Source organism: Natator depressus, chromosome 21 (assembly GCF_965152275.1).
Source record: "Natator depressus isolate rNatDep1 chromosome 21, rNatDep2.hap1, whole genome shotgun sequence".
In the NCBI taxonomy this organism is placed as follows: domain Eukaryota; kingdom Metazoa; phylum Chordata; order Testudines; family Cheloniidae; genus Natator; species Natator depressus.
Genome location: NC_134254.1, coordinates 13,893,334 through 13,912,372, shown reverse-complemented (window position 1 = coordinate 13,912,372; position 19,039 = coordinate 13,893,334). Strand labels below are relative to the sequence as shown.

The 19,039-nt window shown below is 56.3% G+C and overlaps 1 protein-coding gene across 3 annotated transcripts in view; it reads right to left on the bottom strand.

Moving 5' to 3' along the window:
* PPFIA4 (PTPRF interacting protein alpha 4) overlaps positions 1-19,039 on the bottom strand; it is a 166,783-nt gene that overhangs the window by 49,752 nt on the left and 97,992 nt on the right. For all 3 annotated transcript variants that reach the window (XM_074936405.1, XM_074936404.1, XM_074936406.1), the window contains exons 3-11: positions 13,884-13,985; positions 12,664-12,828; positions 10,820-10,894; positions 8,639-8,740; positions 7,804-8,025; positions 6,715-6,861; positions 5,184-5,318; positions 3,651-3,734; positions 536-667 (exon numbers count right to left, since the gene is read on the bottom strand). In XM_074936405.1, the coding sequence (XP_074792506.1) occupies positions 536-667; positions 3,651-3,734; positions 5,184-5,318; positions 6,715-6,861; positions 7,804-8,025; positions 8,639-8,740; positions 10,820-10,894; positions 12,664-12,828; positions 13,884-13,985 (1,164 nt within the window). The remainder of the gene's footprint in view (positions 1-535; positions 668-3,650; positions 3,735-5,183; positions 5,319-6,714; positions 6,862-7,803; positions 8,026-8,638; positions 8,741-10,819; positions 10,895-12,663; positions 12,829-13,883; positions 13,986-19,039) is intronic.

The following is a 19,039-nucleotide window of genomic DNA, read 5'->3' as shown; positions in this document are numbered from 1 at the left end:
TCCCCTTCATAAATTTACCAAGCTCCATCTTCATACCAGTGAGGTTCCTTCCCCCACTGCTCCTATAGGAGAAATATCCCCCAGTCCTGAAGCAAAGGGCGAGCAATCCGGCATGCGCCACAGACAACCCCCCACATACACACACACGCACACCATGTGCCTCATCCCTGCTCCCCACACTGTGGGAGTCTCGCCTAGCTAGCCTGTAAGCTCTTTGGGGCAGGGACCTTCTGCTCCCTGGCAGCGTCCTGTACAGTGGCCTGTAGATGTTACCGCAATATGGATAATAGCGAGTAACACTGAATCGGCACTGCTTGTGACCAGCCTGGGAGGCAGCAGGTGAGATTTGCAGAGATTTGCAGAGCTGCCCAATTCCCAGTAGAAAGGGACGACCAATCCCACAGTGGGGTTGGAAATCCGAGTCCTGGTTTTTCCAGCCCTTCCGCCCATCTCTCCCCTGTGCGGAGGCTGCAAAGCTGTGCTCTCCACAGAGCCGTCATGGTCTCCTCTTGCCCCTCACCCTGCAGCCTGGTACCTTTTCCTCCAAGGCTGCCATCCGCTCCTTCAAGTGAAGCTGCAGCCGCTCATTGGACTCGCTCAGCAGCCGATCCACCGTGTCAGACAGCCGCTTGTTATGCTCCTCGTTCATCTTCTCTCGCTGCCGGGCCTGCAACGGCAAATGGCAATCAGCAGTCTGAGCCCCTGGAGCTGGGAGCGCTGGGAGGATGCTTTTCAAATAGTTCTTTATCCGAGTTGGGAAAGGCCTAGCCCATCTCCTGGCCACCACAGGCCCCTACCCAGCACTGGGACTGCTTCCAGGCCATCATTTGGTGCCTGTAGGATTTAGCGAAAAGAATCTATTGAATGTGAACCTGGTTGAAACTGCTGTCATGAGGTCTCCCTGAGCCTGCAGAGAGCATGACCAGGTGTTACCTGTCCCACTGATTTCAATGGGGACTAACTCTGAACCCTAATGATGACATGTCACACAATATGCCAACACTGTTAGCTATTTCACTGCTGGTGGATTAAGCACAAGTGCCCGACTTCCCCACTGGTGTTGGATGCAGTGGTGGATATTGGGGGAGCTGGTTGCTGTCAAGGGGTGCGGACCTAGGACTTCAAGAGACCCCCAAAATTTTGAATGACTTCCAGCCTTACCCACCACGGGGAACGAAAGAGGAGATGCACCCCATGTACACCTGGTCCAAAGCCTCTCAGTTCCTGGCTGTCGAAATGCCCCTGCTGCCTTCTCCCCAAATTGCCAGCCTCCCCATAGCACTCAAGTAAGGAAACCTGCCTGGGTGCCAGTGACCCTCCTGAACAGTGCTGTGGGCACGGCTCGGCTAGGGGGGCACATTCACATGGTCATTCCAAGCCCCTGTTTTCAGGCTCTCACTAACCGTCGGAAATAAGTGAAGATTCAGGTTGAAATTCTTCCAGGCCCAAGAGCAGGATTCACACAGGACTCTGCTGGGCTGGAGTCAGCCAGTTTTGAGTTACCAGAGCAGAGAATTTATTTATTTATTAGTATGCTTTAGCTCTTGCTTTTGGGGCGTGCAGAAGTGCCTGCGTTTCCAGGCTTTCAAACGTGCGAGAGCTGACTGGGTTCTTCGAAAATAACAAGGGGCAGAGCCAAGGCGCACCGGGAGATTATCACCAGCATCAGAGGATCACGAGGACAACCCAAGGAGAGCAGCTCACCACTCCACATGCTTTAGAAAGGTGGGGCGGGGTCCTGATCCCCACCTGAGGCCCAGAGGCGGGAGGCTCATTGGGTCTGAGGCCATAAACAAGTGTCTCAGGCCGTTCATTCCTGGAGAAGCGGACTCTTTGTAAGTTGGTGTAGAGGGTCACCTGGTCAGGGGCAGCTGGAGCTGGTGAGCTCCCAGCCGAGAGCTCTCCCTGCCATCCTCGGGGCTTCTCCACACGGCTACCTTATCCTCCTGCAGCTCCCGCCATGCCTGGGAGCCCTGCCAAGCTCTCTGCACAGCTCTCCCATGATCCCGGCCCCACCCTGTCTCTCCATACAGTTCACCCAGCATATTGCTGGAACACGTGCTTGGCTGGCTGGTTTGACAGCGGCTGGAGGCTCTAACCACGTAACACACGTCTGGCAGGAAATCTAGAACATGGTTTCCCAAGGCTTCTTGTTCTAGTTTTGCCCATGACCCAGAGCCAGTCAGGGGTGCGGAAAAGCAGCCGTATCCAGTCCCCGTTTCTCTGCCACTCATTGCTTCTGCCAGGTAAGGGAGCCCCTCCACTTAGACCAGCCACGCACTGCTGAGCTGGGTTAAGATGGTCTGGGAGCAACCCCACCAGCCAGCCTGAGATCACTGTGTGCACAGCACAAGTCTACTTCTGGGGCTGGACGCCAGTAAGCTGAGTACAAGATACTAGCTTAGGGCCTGACCCTTTACAGTCAATTCAAGCTCCCTGCGGGGACGAAGCAGGCCAGTGAGAGGGAGGGGAGTTCGGCTCCGCTGATGCAGAGAAGATGCTCAGCAATTTAACCAGTGCTTCCTGCAAGTGAATAGCCGCCCCACACCACAGCCTCTGGGCCTCTTCTCCTCTCTTCTGCCCTATTCCGCACCAGTGTCACCGCCCTGACTCCAAGAGCGTTACAGCTGTGAGAGTGGAGAAGCAGGCCCAGGACTCTAAGGCGGTATATCGCTGGATCAAACAGATGGAGCGAGATTACCATGCAACTAGCATGATGGGGCAAAGCCCTAGATGGTGAGCAACCCAGGAGCAGGAGAGCAGCCCTCTGTTCACACTGCACGGCTTCAGAGACGGAGATTATCAGGGCTTTCCCCCCGGTATGGGAGGCAGCATTCTCTGGGTGTTCAAGCACACGACTGGGAGTCAGGAGATGTGGGTCATATTCCCAGCTGTGCTAGTGGCTCAGTGCTGGGCCTCGGGAAAGCCATTTCCTCTTGCTGGGCCTTGGTTTTCTCATCTGTAAACCGGGGATGATAATTCCTTCCAACCTCACAGGGCTGCGGCGGGGGTGACGTGTCCACACGGGAAGGACTTTGAGAACCTCAGATGGAAGGTGCTAGCTAGAGTCGTGCAAAGGATGTGGCGAATACGGCAGTACCCACCACCTTTCAGTCCCCCAGGGGCATGGATCGGCATTCATGTTGTGCTCCCAGTCAGTGCCGTTAATGATCCCACCAGAGGACCAAATTCAGTGATGAACCCTGATCACGTGGCGCCTGAGAGATGTTGTGCATATGCTAAGTAGAATTCAGTCCTCCCAGAGACAGGCCTTGTTTAGACTAGGGAAAAAGGGGTGTGTGTGGTGGGAGAGGAGTTATAAATGAAGGGAGCTCAGCGCCTTTGACATCCTTCTGAGCTCCAGGAGTAGGTGCAGTTTAACACCCGTACATCTGAGTAACCTTAACGGGTAGCCTAGATAAAGCCACAGAGATAAAGCAAACATGGCATGGGAGGTTCCCCATCCCCTCACCCAGAGCTCCTCCCAGAACGCCCCACAAGCACCTCCTTCCCCTGCCCCACACAGAGCCACCCGCGTCTCTTCCGCCGCTTCGCATTCCCATGCAGAGATGCCACAAATGGGAGCGGAGGAGCAGCAGCCCAGCTCGTGTCCACAGCAGGCAGGTGACTCCTGCATTGGTGGACCTTACCCTCGCCAGCTCCTGGTTCTTCTCCTCCAGCTGACTCTCCAGCTGCCGCAGATGCTCCTCGATGCTCCCGTGCCTCTCCTCCGCCTAGGAAAATCCAAGGAAGCTTCTAGGAGAAGCCAGCACGTGAGGCTCCAGAGAGCGGCCGTTCTGCCTAGGAACTGCACTGACCCACCAGAGAGGGCAATGGGACTTCAGTGCACTCCAGCACTGGACTCGACGGGACCCCCGTGGTGTCCCCAGGCACATCAGCTGGCCTTGCTCACTGAGGGTGCAGTGACAGATCTCCATGGGGGGGTTGGGGACTGGGCGGCCCTGGCAGAGGGCTCAGCTGGGCCTTGAGCACTGGCTCTCGGGTGCTGAGAGAACCCTTGTTCAAACACAACATGACAGATGTTCGTGGCTCACTGTGCTGCTCTGCACCAAGCAATGATGAGACCAGGCAGGTAACTCCTGCCTCTCAGGGACTTGGGGTTCCCCCTGCCCTCCACCAGTCCCTGTCCCATACATTTCCAGTAAACTGCTCTGCAACAGGTAGGGGAACCCTTCTCCCCGCTTGGCACGGGCTCCCTCTCTCCCCAGCTCCTGGGTGCCCCATACTCCCCCAGGCACGGAAGCTGGGGACAGCCGACTGAGCACCCTCAACAAAGGCCAGCAGAGTCTGGCAGCGTGAGCTGGCGAGGATCAGGCAGCCGGGCAGGAGCAGGGACACAGAGGAGGCTGATGATGAGGCACAAAGGAGGTTGTAAAGACAAAGGCCACAGTGGCTGCTGCACCCCTCCCATCCCCAGGGCAGCCCCAGCTCTGCCTATCGTGGGCGTCTTCTGCCCCGTTAAGGGTTGCTAGAGGCCGAGTGCCCCGGCGGTCCCTGCTGGGTGTCTGGGCTGGTGCACACCCTGGCAGGCAGCAGGTGCCAGAATTAAACTGAAACGTGGCAGATGGACTGGAGGCACCGGGCGGAGGGACCTGGACACCCACATATCCCAGAGCTGCAGGAGCTCAGGTAGCAGGAAGGGTGGGCATGGCCCTGGCCGCCTAAGTCACGCCTCTTCTCTGCCCGCACTCCCCACACCTCATCCCCAGCACCACCCACGTTAGTTCAGGCCACAGCCCCGCAAGCAACACCCAGCTCCCCACCACCACCACGGGGTTATTTGGCCCCACCCTTCGCCGAGCCCCTCAATGGAGCCCATCCTCCAGCAACTTCGCACGGCACAGCCCTTGGAGGAGCCTCTCTGCTCCTCTCTCTAGCAGAGAAACACAGGCAGCTCCGCTCTGGCACGCACATCCAGAATGCCCCTTCACTTAATGCTGTCAAAGGCCTTGGGGTTCGGCATCAGCGACAGTCATGCACCATCCAGGCAACCCCTGCGCGGGCAGGGGCTCCTCTCGGCTCAGTGCTAAGGCTGAATGGCCTGTGTCAGACGAGGGGATTAACAGGTCCTTCTGGCCTGAGAATCTATGAATAATGTGGGGCGGGGGATGTTCTCTGGGGAGGGTCCCAGCAGGGCCTGGCTACTCCCACTGCCCACTTACCTTGGTAAGGGCTGCTATCCTCTGGGCAAGCTCTGCTTCTACCTCCGGCAGCGTCTCTGCCTTCCTCATCGTTTGCTGCAGTTTCTGCTCGGCCAGCTCCAGCAGCTCCTGAAGGTGCCGAGCCTTCTCCTCGCACTGCAGGACAACGCAGAGGAGACACACTTAACCCGGAGCCCTCTATACCCTGCATCATCCCAGCTGGCACACACACAAGCAAACAGGAAGGACCAGGGGAATCTGCCCTCCTTGGCTGGGTGAATTTCAGAGACTGGGGATTCAAGAAAAGCACCAAACTTGGCTAGTCTCCCCCCGACAGATATCGCCAGCCTGGGTCACACCCATCGACCAGTCTCCTGGCTCCACCGCACCTGCTGCAGAAGAAAGTGCAAGGATCTCCCTAGTGGGCAACTGTGGAATTACCTGCCCATGTGGGAAGTTTCTTCCTGACCTCTGGTAGTTGTGATTGGCTCATGCCCTGAAGCAGGAGGGTTTTATAACTTATTAATTTTTTTACCCTCCTTAACATAGCTGTGGATGTTTTCACTATCCATAGAAAGAGATAACTCCATCCTGAATCCTGCTGAGTTCCTGACTCTCAATAATCTCTTGGGGTGGTGAGTTCCCGCGGTTAATTATGCAGGATGGAAAAACTACCCCTCACACAATACATTTTGGCTAGCTCTAGGTATCAGCTGGGCTGGCAGTTGGGTCTAAACCTAGGGCCTCTGCAGTGACACCCCTGCCGAGATTTCCCCGACTTCAGTCCCTTTCTGAGCAGTAGCAATGGCTGCGTCTAATTAACTGGAGCGGGCCGAGCCCGGCACAGCACCTGACCCTGCAGAGGGAGGGCGTGAAGGATGGGATCCTCTGTCCCATCTGTTTGGCCTGTGTTGTTTAAGATCTGGTTACAAGGGGTTAATTCAAGCAGAGGTTACTTGCAAGAAAGAGGACAATAGGTTCAGACAGCCCCATTTACCAGTACTTAAAAAGATAATGCAGGTGTCATTTGCTTTTGAAGTTTTAACTCTGACCACCACGGGAGGGCTGGTAACCACAGTTTCCAGGCAGGAAAAATTGGAGCAAAGAACTTTGAAGGATACAAGGGAAGTCCATGGAAGACTGGGCAGAGACTGAGGCAAAGACTGCTGGAAGGCAGGCTGCACTCCAGTCCCCAGAGGCTGGGGCGTCTGGGACAAGTTAGCCCCTGCCTCTGCCGAGCTGAGCGACCCTGGCGAGTACCCAAGGTGTTATGGAGCAGGGACCTGGTCGGAGGGTGGGAGAACCGTGGGGTTGCACCCTGCGAGAGTGTAAGGTGCAGCTAGCTCTGGAGCCCTGACAAAGGGCTTCCAGGGAAGACCGATGGCTGATCAGCAGGCGGGGGTTGACTCCCGACGGGGCAGGCAGGCATCTCCAGACAGGATGCTCAGCTGAGGGGACAGACGGGGGCTTCCAGGCAGCTAATGAGTCTGCAACCCCCCAAGCTGTTTCCTGTACGTACACTGCTCCTGCAATGCCGGGGAGGGCCCAGTACCTGGCGATGCAGAGACTCCTTGTTGGCCAGCTCATTCTCCAGCTTGTCGTTGAGGTCGTGGATGGAGGTGGCTTCTCTCTGGGCTGCCAGGTAGCGCTTCTCCAGCGTGGTGATCCTCTCCTCCATGTCGTCCTTCTGAGCCAGAGCCTGCGGGGACAGGGCACCATTAGAGTCACAGCGATCCACAAGCCCACAGGCCACTACCCCCAAGCCTGAGCAGGGAAGGAGGAGCCCTGGCACGTGCCAGAGAGGGGCTTAGAGCAGTAGGAGCTAATAGGACAGGGCTTGACAGCAATCAGGGGTCACGGTCATGGCAAGAGACCCTCCTGTGCAGAGTAAGCTGAAAACCCCTATCCAAGTGTAAAGCCCTGGAGAAGCCACAGCCGCCGGCACCAACACGTCTTGCTGCCATGGGTCAGCAGCATGTCTGGGGACTGAGCAGGCAAAGGGGCAGAGATCCCCCAAAACAGGCCTCCAGAAGCGATGGCCTCGTTTGGGAAAAAAAATTAAAAATGTGGCCCTTTCACCTCTCTGCCTTTGTTTCCCCCGGTCTAAAACAGGAGCAAGGTCCATGGGTGACGTGGGAAGCTTCCCCTGGGGGAGGCTAGCACCCTGCCCCGCCTCTTCTGCGCATGGCCCCCTCCATATTCCATCCCTGCTCGGCCCCAGGCCCCACCGCCACTCAGCCCCCTCCCTGCTTGGCCTCACACCGCGTTCCTCCTCTCCTGCGCCCCTGCGAGGCCGTGTCCCTGCTCTCCTCCACACACCCCGTCCCCTGAGGCCCCCACCACTCGTGCTCTCCCCATCCCTCCTCTCCCCCCCCCCCACCACGTGAGGGCCCACTGCTCGCAGGGATGCGGGGAGCAGCGGGGGAGAGGGGTAGAGGAGGGAGGGGAAGAGGTGGAGTGCAGCCGAGGACACCACGGCCACCCCTGGCCTATTTACACCCGCCGCCTACACGGCAAAGATCCTGCCTGCAGCAGAGCGCCTGGAAGCCGAATTGGTCAATATCTGCCCGGCACTTTGACGCTGCCCCGTGCTGTTAAGAGCACAGGGATTGTTAGCACGGCTGGAGCACAAGCATCTGACCTCTCGCAGATCCCTTTGGTACTTGCTGCTTAGCTCTTCTGATTTTATAAGATCCTTCCTGGCGGTGCCTAGATCCTCTTCCAGCTCAGCAACATTGGCCACCAGCCCCGCCAGCCGCTCTTTAGCTTGCACAAGCTCGAAGTTCTGCTTCTCCAGGAGCTCCTGCAGCTCCACCACCCGACTCGCCTCGTCGTTGGGGTGGATGGAACCATTGGGAAGTCTCTGCAGAACCACAGGACAGAAAGCTTTAGCGCTGGGGTGGAGCAGCGTCTTACAGAGGGCCCAGAGAATTGCCTGCAGGGCAGCCGGCCAAGCTGGCTAGTGGAGAGCTGCTGGAGGGTGCAGAGGGGGGATGTGGAGCCTTCTGTCTGGGGTGGGGACTGTTTGAAGCAGATGGTCTCCACTTAAGCAGGAGGATTTGGGCTCACAGTACATTTTATCTGCTCCCTGTTTAATCATGGGTCCAGTGAAGTGCTCGATGCCCTGGTTAGGAGTGCCCCACAGGTGCCTCTCTTGGAAAGCACGGCCCACAACGTCCTCCAGCCCAGTCCCCAAACCTCAGGGCCTAGTCCTCTCCTCTCACCACGGCCTCACACCACTTCCCTCTCCCAGAAGGGGGGAAACCCAATTTGCCTGGCATGTCCCGAGATCACGAGGCAAGGAAAAGGATCATGAAATGTCAGGGAACCAGCTCTGTGCTCGGGCACTGGGGGAAAGAGGATGACAAAGCCACCGCAGAAAGCTCCAAGGTCACCTGCAGCTACGCACAGCCGCCACTCAGACGGCAGGCATGGAATAGCGCAGTCCCTCTCTGCCCCTCGGAAAGGGCTCTCACCTTCCAGAGAATCTTTTGCCCTGGTTCCTTGCCCTCCACCCTTTTCTCATCTTCTCCGACTGGGGCTTCCCTCTGCGCAGGGCCCTGCTGCAAAACAGTTACCTGCAAAATGCAACCACGTTTAGGCAAAAGCTCCCAGCTCTACTTTTAGTGCCCCCGGCCCTCCGCTCCCTGCCAGGGCTGCGGGCCCCTGCACTGCAATAACTGAGATCGTTGTTCACAGAGTCAGAGATTTAAGGGAACCATTGTGATCATCTAGCCTGACCTGCACCGCACAGGCCAGAGAACCTTCCGAGGGACTTCTGCATCCAGCCCATCACTTCTGGCCGAGCTAGAGCAAATCTGTGCCCAAAGGAGGGCCTGGAAAGCCCAGCTGATCGGTAGCGTTAGCCCACATACAAGGGAGGGGTGAGAATGGACTGTGTACGTGTAGGTAGGTAACAAGAGGTAGATCCTGAGCTAGTGTAAGCTGTCCTTGCCCGTCGAGCTATGGGTCTCATGGCAGCAACGGAGTGATAACAATTCGCACCAGCTGAGGATCTGCCCCTTGATCCCCACCTACCAACACTCTAACGTGTGGACCCACGGGTGGGAGGAATTGGGCTGGCACATGGGGGTCGGGCTCGGAGAAACGGGATAGACCCGAGACAGGAAAATCAGGCTGAAGAGGAGGAAAACTCCTAAAGAGCAAGATCCGCCATGCCTCCTGCTCTCTGCCCAGCTGCTGACATGCACCCCCACCTTCACCCTGCACTGGCATGGGGCCCCCACCATACCCCCTGGCAGTGCCAGGGGGCTGCATTCATGTGGCTGGGCTGGTTCATTTCTGAAGGGAGGGAGGGAACTGGGGTGAAAGGCCAGAAAGAGGAAGATCATAATCAACCCACCCAATCGCCCAGCTCCCCGTACTTTCTGCTCTCTCCCGTTTCCCCACATTCCACCTGTCAGCAAGCAGGGACTGCAGCAGAGTCAGGCTCCAGGCAACCTAATGAGCACAGCTGGCTTGTAGAAGGCTGCCCGATGAGTGGGAACAGCCAGCAGCCCAGCCGTCACTCACAACATTCGCCCCTGGCTACGATAGCTCCTGCCTTGCCTCCCTGCAGTAACCCGGCTCTGACCCTCAGCTATTCCGGCTCTGATCACGGGGCACGATCACCCACGTCCCGGTTGCATCCCCCGGGCACCGCCTTTAGGAAGACACCCCTGACACTCTCCGATTTTGTGCCAGCACCTTCCTTTGCACAAGCCTCAGGAGCCCAGGCCGGCGCTGCCCGCGCGCACTCTATTGTGCAATGCACGAGAAGACGGCACACGTGGTTCTAGTGAGAGCCCAAACCGGCACCACACAGCACAAGCCCATGCTCATGAGCCAGCGAGTCACACAGGGCAGAGGCCTCATCCTGCTACTGTTGGGGCAGGATGGTGGCCCAGGGTGGCCAAGTCCCGGGAATGGGTCTCTCCCCGCAGGAGAGAGAGGGCCAAAGGTGGGTGGCTGTCCATTGGGGCAAACGAGGGAAAGAGCCGCAAGTCCGGAGGAGGCGAGAAAGCCCCATTCTCCGCTCTCAGATGTGGTCTAAGATCCCATCTCGAGCACTGGATTCATTGCCCAGGGGATGCCCCCACTGCGATCAGAGCCGTGACGAAAGCACACGCAGGCAGAGCCGGCTAGCTCGGACCCAGCTAGCACCAATCCCAATAGCAGCGATGCTACGGCAGCCCAGACTCGTCCCTCACGTACGTACCCAGAGCCCAGGCTGTGCTTTTACAGCCCGCACGGAAGCCCGGGCTGCTGGGGCTTCGCTGCCATTGTTTCCCGAGCTAGCTAGGCCACAGCTGGCTCGGGCAGGTCGACCGGTGCGGCCGTCACAGCTCGGAGCGCAGTGTAGACACACAGGCCAAAGGACCAGGAGCGTCTTCCTTCAAGGGGATGAAGACTGGTCTCTCTCCTGGAGTTCACAGATCAAATGGGGTTAAGGCAGGAGTCGAGCCTCTGCCACCGGGCGGACAGGTTCGCTGCCCGATTAGGTGCCTGCTGCTCCGGGCCGGACCAAGGAGGCCTGGGGGAGCGTCAGTGTTTTTTTCGGCCGCAGCCCCCCAGGAAGCACACGGCGGCCCAGCACGATGTCCGTAGCAGATGAGGCCCCGCGGGCCCCAAGGGAGGATCCCAAAGCCCCCTCTTACCTGCTGATGGGCACTCGCCAGCTGCTCTTCTAAGGTTGCCACTCGCTCTAACGCCGCTCGCAAGCGCTCTCTGACCTGCAGGCATCCGAGACAAAGGAAAAGGCGGTTACTTAGCTGCTGGGTGGGCACTGCTGACTCCTCGACTTGGCCCGACTCCTTGTCCGGACCCAGCACGTGCTGGGACCCAGGATCACACCCGAGCAGCATAGTACTGCCTGATCATCAGCCAGGGGCCAGAGCCGGGAGGGGCTGCAGGAGGAAAGCCCGGGGGTCACTGAGAGATTCGAGTTTGTGCTACTCCCACGGTGCCTTTCCACTGAGGGCTGAGCATGGGCATCAGATCGGACCTCCCACCCCTGCGCCGTGCGAGCTGCATACAAGGCGTATCACCACCAGGCTGCCCTGAGCCCCAGCTGCTCAGACAGGGCCCAGGATTTTGCTCCCCTGTCTATATAAGTGGGCTACTCCTGTCCCACTTGGCTCCAGCCCTCCCCCTCTGCTAACTCTCCTCCTCTCTCCACCTCCAGGCTCCCCGGGTTGGCTTTCCGGAGAGAGCCGCATGGCCAGCGCCAGCACCCCCAGCCGTCCGTCCGCAGCATGCAGCAGTGTAGGGTCAGGGCAGCCCGAGGGCCGAGCAGAGAAGGGCCCGAGGCCAGGGTATCGCTGGGGGAGGGGTCAGCATCCCACCACCAGCGACAGGCACCCCAGCCTAATCCCATCTACCTCCCAACAGCCATGCGCTCCGCCAGGGCAGCCAGCCAGCCAGCGGCGTGTCCCAGGGATGTTTACACGTGAGTCTGGACGGTGACTACGCCATGGAGCTGTGCCCTGAAGAACCTGAACCAGGCCTGGGGCTACAGAGTAATAGGGTCACTGTCTCCCTGCCAGCTCCCCTGGGCTCTGGGGGGAGCCAGGAGTGCGTGGGGCCTGCTGCATCGTCGCTCAAACGGCTCCTTTGCCTGCTTCCCTGCTGGGCCGGGGGAGCCCCTGGGAGAGCAGGAGGGGCGCTGGCGCTGCAGGCCAGAAGAGGAGAAGCCAAGAACCAGCCACCAATTATGTCTCTGAGTCTCTGCCCCAGGCCAGGTTAGAGCAGCCTGGGGGCTGTTCCACCTTATCCCAGCTGGCAGAGATCCCAGTGGGAGCGGCCCAAGGCAGAGGATCTGCCCCCGAGCACTGCTGGAGGCCCCTTGACTTTCAGCCTGCAGGGACAGGACACCAGGGCTCTCATATGAGCCAGCTCCTTCCAGATGACCGATCCCCCCCCACTGCCGAGCCCTGCCATGCCTCTGAGCCCCTGTAACTATCTGAACCCTCCCAACTCCTCTGCCCCAGGGGCCAAACTGCTCCTCTGCTTCCCCACAGCTGCTGACAAAGCTGAGACAGGCCCGTCCGTCCCTCGCGCAAGCCGCGTGCCGGGAAGCACTGTGTTCAGCAAGCCAACGCCTGCAGCTCTCTGGCTGACCCACTTCTGCCAGGAGAGCTCCGGATAAAAATCCAGGGGGAGGGTGATCTCGTTGCCATAATGCCCCAGAGGACTGCAGAGAGCCCTGCGGTCCCGCTCAGGGAAAGACGTCCTGCTGCTTAGAGACAAGGAGATTCTGCTTTGCACAGGAGAAAAAAGGAGATGGAGAAAGGAATGGCTTGAGGGTTATTTCTGGGAGCTGCCTTCCCATAGGCCTGAAGTCCAGCCTTCTCCATCCATGAACACAGAGAGGGAGGGGGCTGGATGCTAGCCAGGCAGGGCCAGTGAGAGCGCTGGATACAGTGTCCCAGGTGTGGGGCAGCTGGCGATGGTAAGGGGGCAGGGCCCCAGGTGGCTCCAGGCCCCTCTGCGGGCAGCTCACCTTTTCATCCAGCGCTTTGTGATGTTCGAACAATGACTTCAGCGCTTTGAGGACTTCCACTTCGCTGGAGACGCCGGACGGGGACTGAGCCTGCCGCTTCACCACCGTCATCCTCAGCGAGCGCTCGTGTCTTGAGACCAGGCACTCCAGGTGCTCCAGCAAGAGCTGCAAGAGAGGGAGGGAGAAGCCTTCACCGCCTCCCATGGCCCTGCCCTCCGGTCTCAGCCCAGGGGGCTGAACAGGGCACTTCTCTCCTCCCCAGTTCCAGAGCACAGGCCACGGCAGCCCCCATCTGGGCGACCAACCCAGCTCCACAGCCCAGACCTAGGCACGTGCTTTACCGCCTGCCCAGCGCACAGTGGGGGCTACAAATCTGAAACCTCTTATTACTGGGGAGGGAGATCTGAAGACCCCTCCTCACCTAGCTGCAAAGACCAGGAAGCCTTTGGAGATCTCTCCCACGAAGCACGGAGCACCCACCCTGCCTTATGCTCAGACCTGGGGAAAACGTATGATGAACGGCCAGCAAACACAGCCACAAAATCTCCATCGCACGCTCACCTCGCCCTGGCCATTGAAAATTAACACCGTGCGGCTAAAGGCCACACTACACAGATCCCTGCTGCACGGCATCTTTGCTCCCCCAAGCTCAGGCCCCGGCACACTGCAACGGATTGGCCGTGTTGAGAGGGGAAGTGTAGTTTGAGCTGAGGGACTACTGCAGTGTGAAGTTCCTTAGCAAAGCTTAGGGCCTGGGGCAGGGCTGGACCAGCAGGGATTTCTATAGTGTAGGACCGAGGTTCCTCTTTAATGCTGTGTGGGGATCCAGGACAGTCAGAAAAGCCCGTATGGCAGTCCATACACTGCAGTGTAGTAAGTATGAATTCAACAGGGTTGTAGAGAAATGATGGGGGGTTCTGTTCCCAAGCCGTACAGAACTCAGTACTGAATGAGATCCCGCCGAGGCAGGTCTCTAGGGGACAAACTCCAGAGACTCTATCACCAGCTTGCCCAGAATGCGACAAACCAGAGTGTCCATGCAAGGGGGAAGACAGCACAGGGCTTGCATAGCAATTGCTCCCACTCTGCCCAGCTCTAGCCAGTATTGTTAGTCCCAGAGTTGGGAACCACTGGGGTTTTTAATAAGCACCTCTGCTCACAGAGCCTTAGAAGCAGCCAGGTATCAGGGCTAGGAACGGACATTATTCCCCATGACTTACCCTGGTGTTATTCCGCTCGGCTTTCAGCTCCGAAATCTCCTCTTCCCGCTCCAGCAGCTGCTCTCGACAGGCACTGAGTTCTCTCGTCAGCGTGGCAAACTCCTGCAAAAGGTCACAACGCTACAGCGAGCGGAGATCGCAGAGCGGCCGGGCGCTGCCCTGCGTGCTGGGAGGCTTTACAAGCCCCCGAGAGGAAATGGACTGTCCTGGTGCGTATCTGTTCAGACTGATGTCTGATGAGGACACAAGCGAGATCCCGATCTGCTACTTCGGGGGCCTCTGGCACTGTTTAAAACCACGATACAGCCAGAATGATGCCAACAGTGAACTCCCAGCCAAACACCATCCTCAGCTCAACCGGACAGACAGCCTCTTCCCAAGCAAAACTTCGCCTCCTCCAGAAACGACTGCCTCTGAGGGACTCCACCGCCTTTAGACTCCCAGGGGGGAAATGGGCCTTGCTGGGTACCCTGGCTGCTAAGCCTGGTGGTTTCAGAGGGATGCCCTGCCACCACCCCCACCTCCATTACACCACGGGGGCTCCTAGATCTCCACCCCACTCATCGGGACTGCAGCAGTGCCACTCAGGGAGAGAGGCCAGCTATCCATCTCCAACCAGGTAGCACTTTTTAGGCTAAAATCACCACCTTAAAGTTGACCCACTAACCAACCAGCAGCTAAGACAGCCCCAGAGCGCATGCTCCCTGTACGGCGAGCCCCTGCCGTCTGGATCAGCCTGAGTTCCAGGGCTCGTTGTACGTGCTCTGGCCAGAATTTACAACTGAGCTGGCCTGCGGGCTCAGGTTATCCAGAGGGTGACGTTGCATTCCATATTCCTTATGAAAATATGCTTATGATATGAATGACATAACTGAGAGATACTTTATGCCAGATGGCTCATGTGAGATATCATTGGAAAGGGAATGATTTACTGAATGTGATTATACAATCTGTGTGCCCGTATCATTTCTGTATCTGAAGTTAGGAATATTGACTATGAATCTGTATTTCAACTATGCTACTTTGAGTGATGCCTACTGCTAACACTCCAGGTACAACCATGGAAAAGCCAGACAGGGGATGGCCCATCCACGAGGACGATAGAGTGTGAAAAGCTTGGCCTTCCTGTGGACCCTCCATACTGCTCCTGACTCATGGACGCCGTTAGCCTACAGAGTCAGCTGGTCTTGTCACTTGATACTAAAACATTACCTGGGACTTCTTGTAACTTTCCACTGTAAGGGAAGCTGGGGGTCAAGTTTGGGAAACAAAAGATTCCCGTCTTATGTAAATCCTATTTAAGGGTGGGGAGGAAGGCAAACAGGACTCCTCCTCTCCATGGCCTGTCTGCCCAAGAAGAAAGACTGCAAAAGGGAAGGCAAGGGGGGAGTCCAGACTGAGACGGGTCCAGTCTGAAAAGGAATATAGCTGGAACTCTGAACCACAGAAACTTTGCAAACTGCCTGCAACGATATCAAGGGTGAGAAATATTATTTGCAACCAATTGCTTTAGTGAAACTAGCTTAGTTTGCGTGTTTGATTTCATTTGCTTAGTAATCTGCTTTGTTCTGTTTGCTACCCATTTTACCACTTAAAATCTGTCTTTTGTAGTTAATAAATTTTTTTTTTCTAATATAACCCAGTTTCTGTAATTTCCAACTGAGGGGCGGGAGAGGGGGGGCGAGAAGTTGTGCATACCTTCCTCCACATTGAGGGAGGAGGTGGATTTCATAATATACCTTTGGGTCGGCACTCCAAGGGAGGTGGACATCTGAGCGCTGGAGCAAGTCCCTTAAGCTGAGTCTTCCCAGAGTTGATCTGCAGCTGGGTTTGGCCCTACCTGTGTGTGTGTTGGAGGCGGTTTTCAGAGCCTGGCTCAGCAAGACAGGTTAGAGGGGGCCCATGCTGGCAGAACAGGTAGACTCACTGGTATCTCAGCACAGCAGGTGGCTTCCCAAGGGGTCCAACCCCTCACACAGAGAAAGAGTTAATGGGGGATTCCCCTGCCCTGCCCAGCCTCCCTCTCCTACCAACAGTGGAGAACAATTCTCTGGAGTTAATGGAACCACCACAAGCTCCTCTTGGTTCAGACTCCAACATCTCCAGTTTTTCTTCATCTGTCTCCCTGGCTCCCCTGAAGGAACCGCCCTCCCCTGGCAGGACCCAATCGGCGCTCACATTGCTCACCCCGAGAGACATGCAGGCAGCCCCATTTGCTGTCTAGACAGGAAGCAGCTCCAGGGCTCCTAGGGCAAGTGGTGCTGGAGCATGTTGCTCACAGCAGCCCCACTCAAGCCAGCCCACCAGCCTCCTACACCTGTCTGTGCCATGCAGGATGTCTGGTCTAAGGTACTTCTATGGCCTCCATCACTGTAGTAACCGAGCCCCTTGCAACCTTTACCCCATGTGGCAGGGCAGTGCTGTATTCCCATTATACAGATCAGAAACTGAGGCCCAGAGTGGGGAAGTGACTCACCCAAGGTCACACAGGGAGGCTGAGGCACAGTAGAGATCTGAACCTGGGTCTCCCAAGTCCCAGATTCCCACACTAATCTCTGAGCCACCCTTGCTCCCTATGTTACATTTGACAATCTGGGTGTCTGCTTCTAGAGTAGCAGCATTTTGGAGAGACCAGGGAGAAATTACCACGATCGGTCTAAGGGCTGGAAGCAGTGGATCAAAAGCGCAAGAAAGTCCGAACTGCGCTGAGCGCCCATCAGAACATCACCGTAGATCAGGCATCCTCAGACAGGGCAGAGTCTGGGGGGTTTTACCGGGGGTCTAAACGCTAGCCGAGCATTTAGAAACAGCTTGGAACGCACGGACCAGGGGCTGTCTCCACAGTTCCTTAGCTGCAGTATGCACCCAGGAGAACAGCATTTGCCCAGGCAGCTCTCAGTGGGTCTGCTTGGCAGCTCTGCACAAGAACTGAACCAGTGGAGAGAAATACTAACCTGAGCAGCGCACCCCGTCGTGAGCACATTGCCCCCGGGCCCCAGGCTCTGCGCTGGCTGCCGAGGGCTCTCTGGGTGCAGTTTGAGATGTGGACTTGGAGCTACGGAGCCCTAACCAGCCTGGCACCTGCTCCAGAGACCGTCTGTCTCCCCACTCCACCGGCTTCAGTCACCACAGGCACTCCAGCTCGAGCCCTCGCGATTTGCAAGAGGGGTCTGACTTTGGCCGTTGCGCCCCAGCTTGGTCCAAAGTAGCCCAGATGTGTTGCCCTTTAGAACATCCTGCAAAGACCATCCATTCACTCGGGCTTCTGGGGTGCGTGTTTGATGGGGGAGGGGTATTTCTCTTGGTTACTGGCAGGTGTGGGGAGTGTATTATTAACAAGGAGTGTTTCTCAAAAGTACGTGAAAAAGGCACTTTTTCTCCTCTGTATAACACAAAATTAGTCCGTGTGTTCCTACGGCAGCTTCTTTGCGAACAGTGCAATCGTACGTATGATCTTGCTGAACAGGAAGGGAAAAGACACACAGAAGCACCCCTGTTTTTAACCTCGCAGGGGCTTGGGTGAGAAGATTTTCTCCTTGGAAATAAAGATCAGCTATCCACAGCTTAGCCCAGACGAACGCTGCCCATTGCTCCTCTCTCTAGAGTTTCTATTCCATTCTATACAGAATTTATAACACTCCCGGGGTACTGACCGCTCTGATCACAGGTCCAGAGGATCCCATCACGCCACTGCTCCTCTTCGTGTGTTGAACTTGTCGACAGGCTAAAGGAGACACATGGAATTGGGAGCTCCTTGGAACAGGGACCCTGGCTTTGCACAGCAGCTGGGCCAGTGATACTCTCCTCTGGACTGGGGCACTACAGTACTAGCAATGCTGATTACTAAAAGACAGACAGAGCGAGGACCGGTGCCCATCAGCAGGTATGCAGGAGAGCACAGGGTGGAGGGAGTCTGCAGAAGACAGCCCCTTTGAGATGGGGCAGTGCACAGACACAGGACAATGCAGAGGGGACCTAACAGCGCAGGTGACCATTCGAGATGGCCCAGCCCGAGGGCTCCCTTCCAACTAGGTGTGAATCCTTCCAGCCATCAGGCAAACTGTCAAAACAGGAAGCATGTTGGCCTCCCTGATGTGCAGGGCATGACTAGATGGGATTATGCTTTTATCTCTCCGCTGATGCCCCAACCCCTGACCCTGGAGAAGGCGACTTTCCCCACGTGGATACTATTCCCATAGGGACTTTTTAATCTTGTTTTTTTCCTCTGCTCAGAATCTGATTGAGGCTCGAGCCCCTTTTAAACTAAGAACAGTTGATGAGGTGGAATGTAAATCAGGCGATTGGATCCCTCTCTCTGTGTCTTGTTTAACGTTTCAGATGCTTTTTTTGTATCACTCAAGCTCGGGAGGGAAATCTGTAGGAAATCTCAATCTCATGGATTGAGAACTGGTTAAAAGACAGGGAACAAAGGGTAGGAATAAATGGTAAATTTACAGAATGGAGAGGAGTAACGAGTGGTGTTCCCCAAGGGTCAGTCCTAGGACCCATCCTCTTCAACTTATTCATAAATGATCTGGAGAAAGGGGTAAACAGTGAGGTGGCAAAGTCTGCAGACGATACTAAACTGCTGAAGATAGTTAAGACCAAAGCAGACTGTGAAGAACTTCAAAAAGATCTCTTGAAATTAAGTGATTGGGCAACAAAATGGCAAATGAAATGTAATGTGGATAAATGTAAAGTAATGCACATTAGAAAAAATAACCCCAATTATACACACAATATGATGGGGGCTAATTTAGCTACAACTAATCAGGAGAAAGATCTTGGAGTCATCGTGGATAGTTCTCTGAAGACGTCCATGCAGTGTGCAGCGGCAGTCAAAAAAGCAAACAGGGATGTTAGGAATCATTAAAAAAGGGATAGAGAATAAGACAGAGAATATCTTATTGCCCTTATTTAAATCCATAGTACGCCCACATCTTGAATGCTGCATACAGATGTGGTCCCCTCATCTCAAACACATACTGGCATTAGAAAAGGTTCAGAAAAGGGCAACTAAAATAATTAGGGGTTTGGAACGGACCCCATACGAGGAGAGATTAAAGAGGCTAGGATTTTTCAGCTTGGAAAAGAGAAGACTAAGGGGGGATATGATTGAGGTCTATAAAATCATGAGTGGTGTGGAGAAAGTGAAT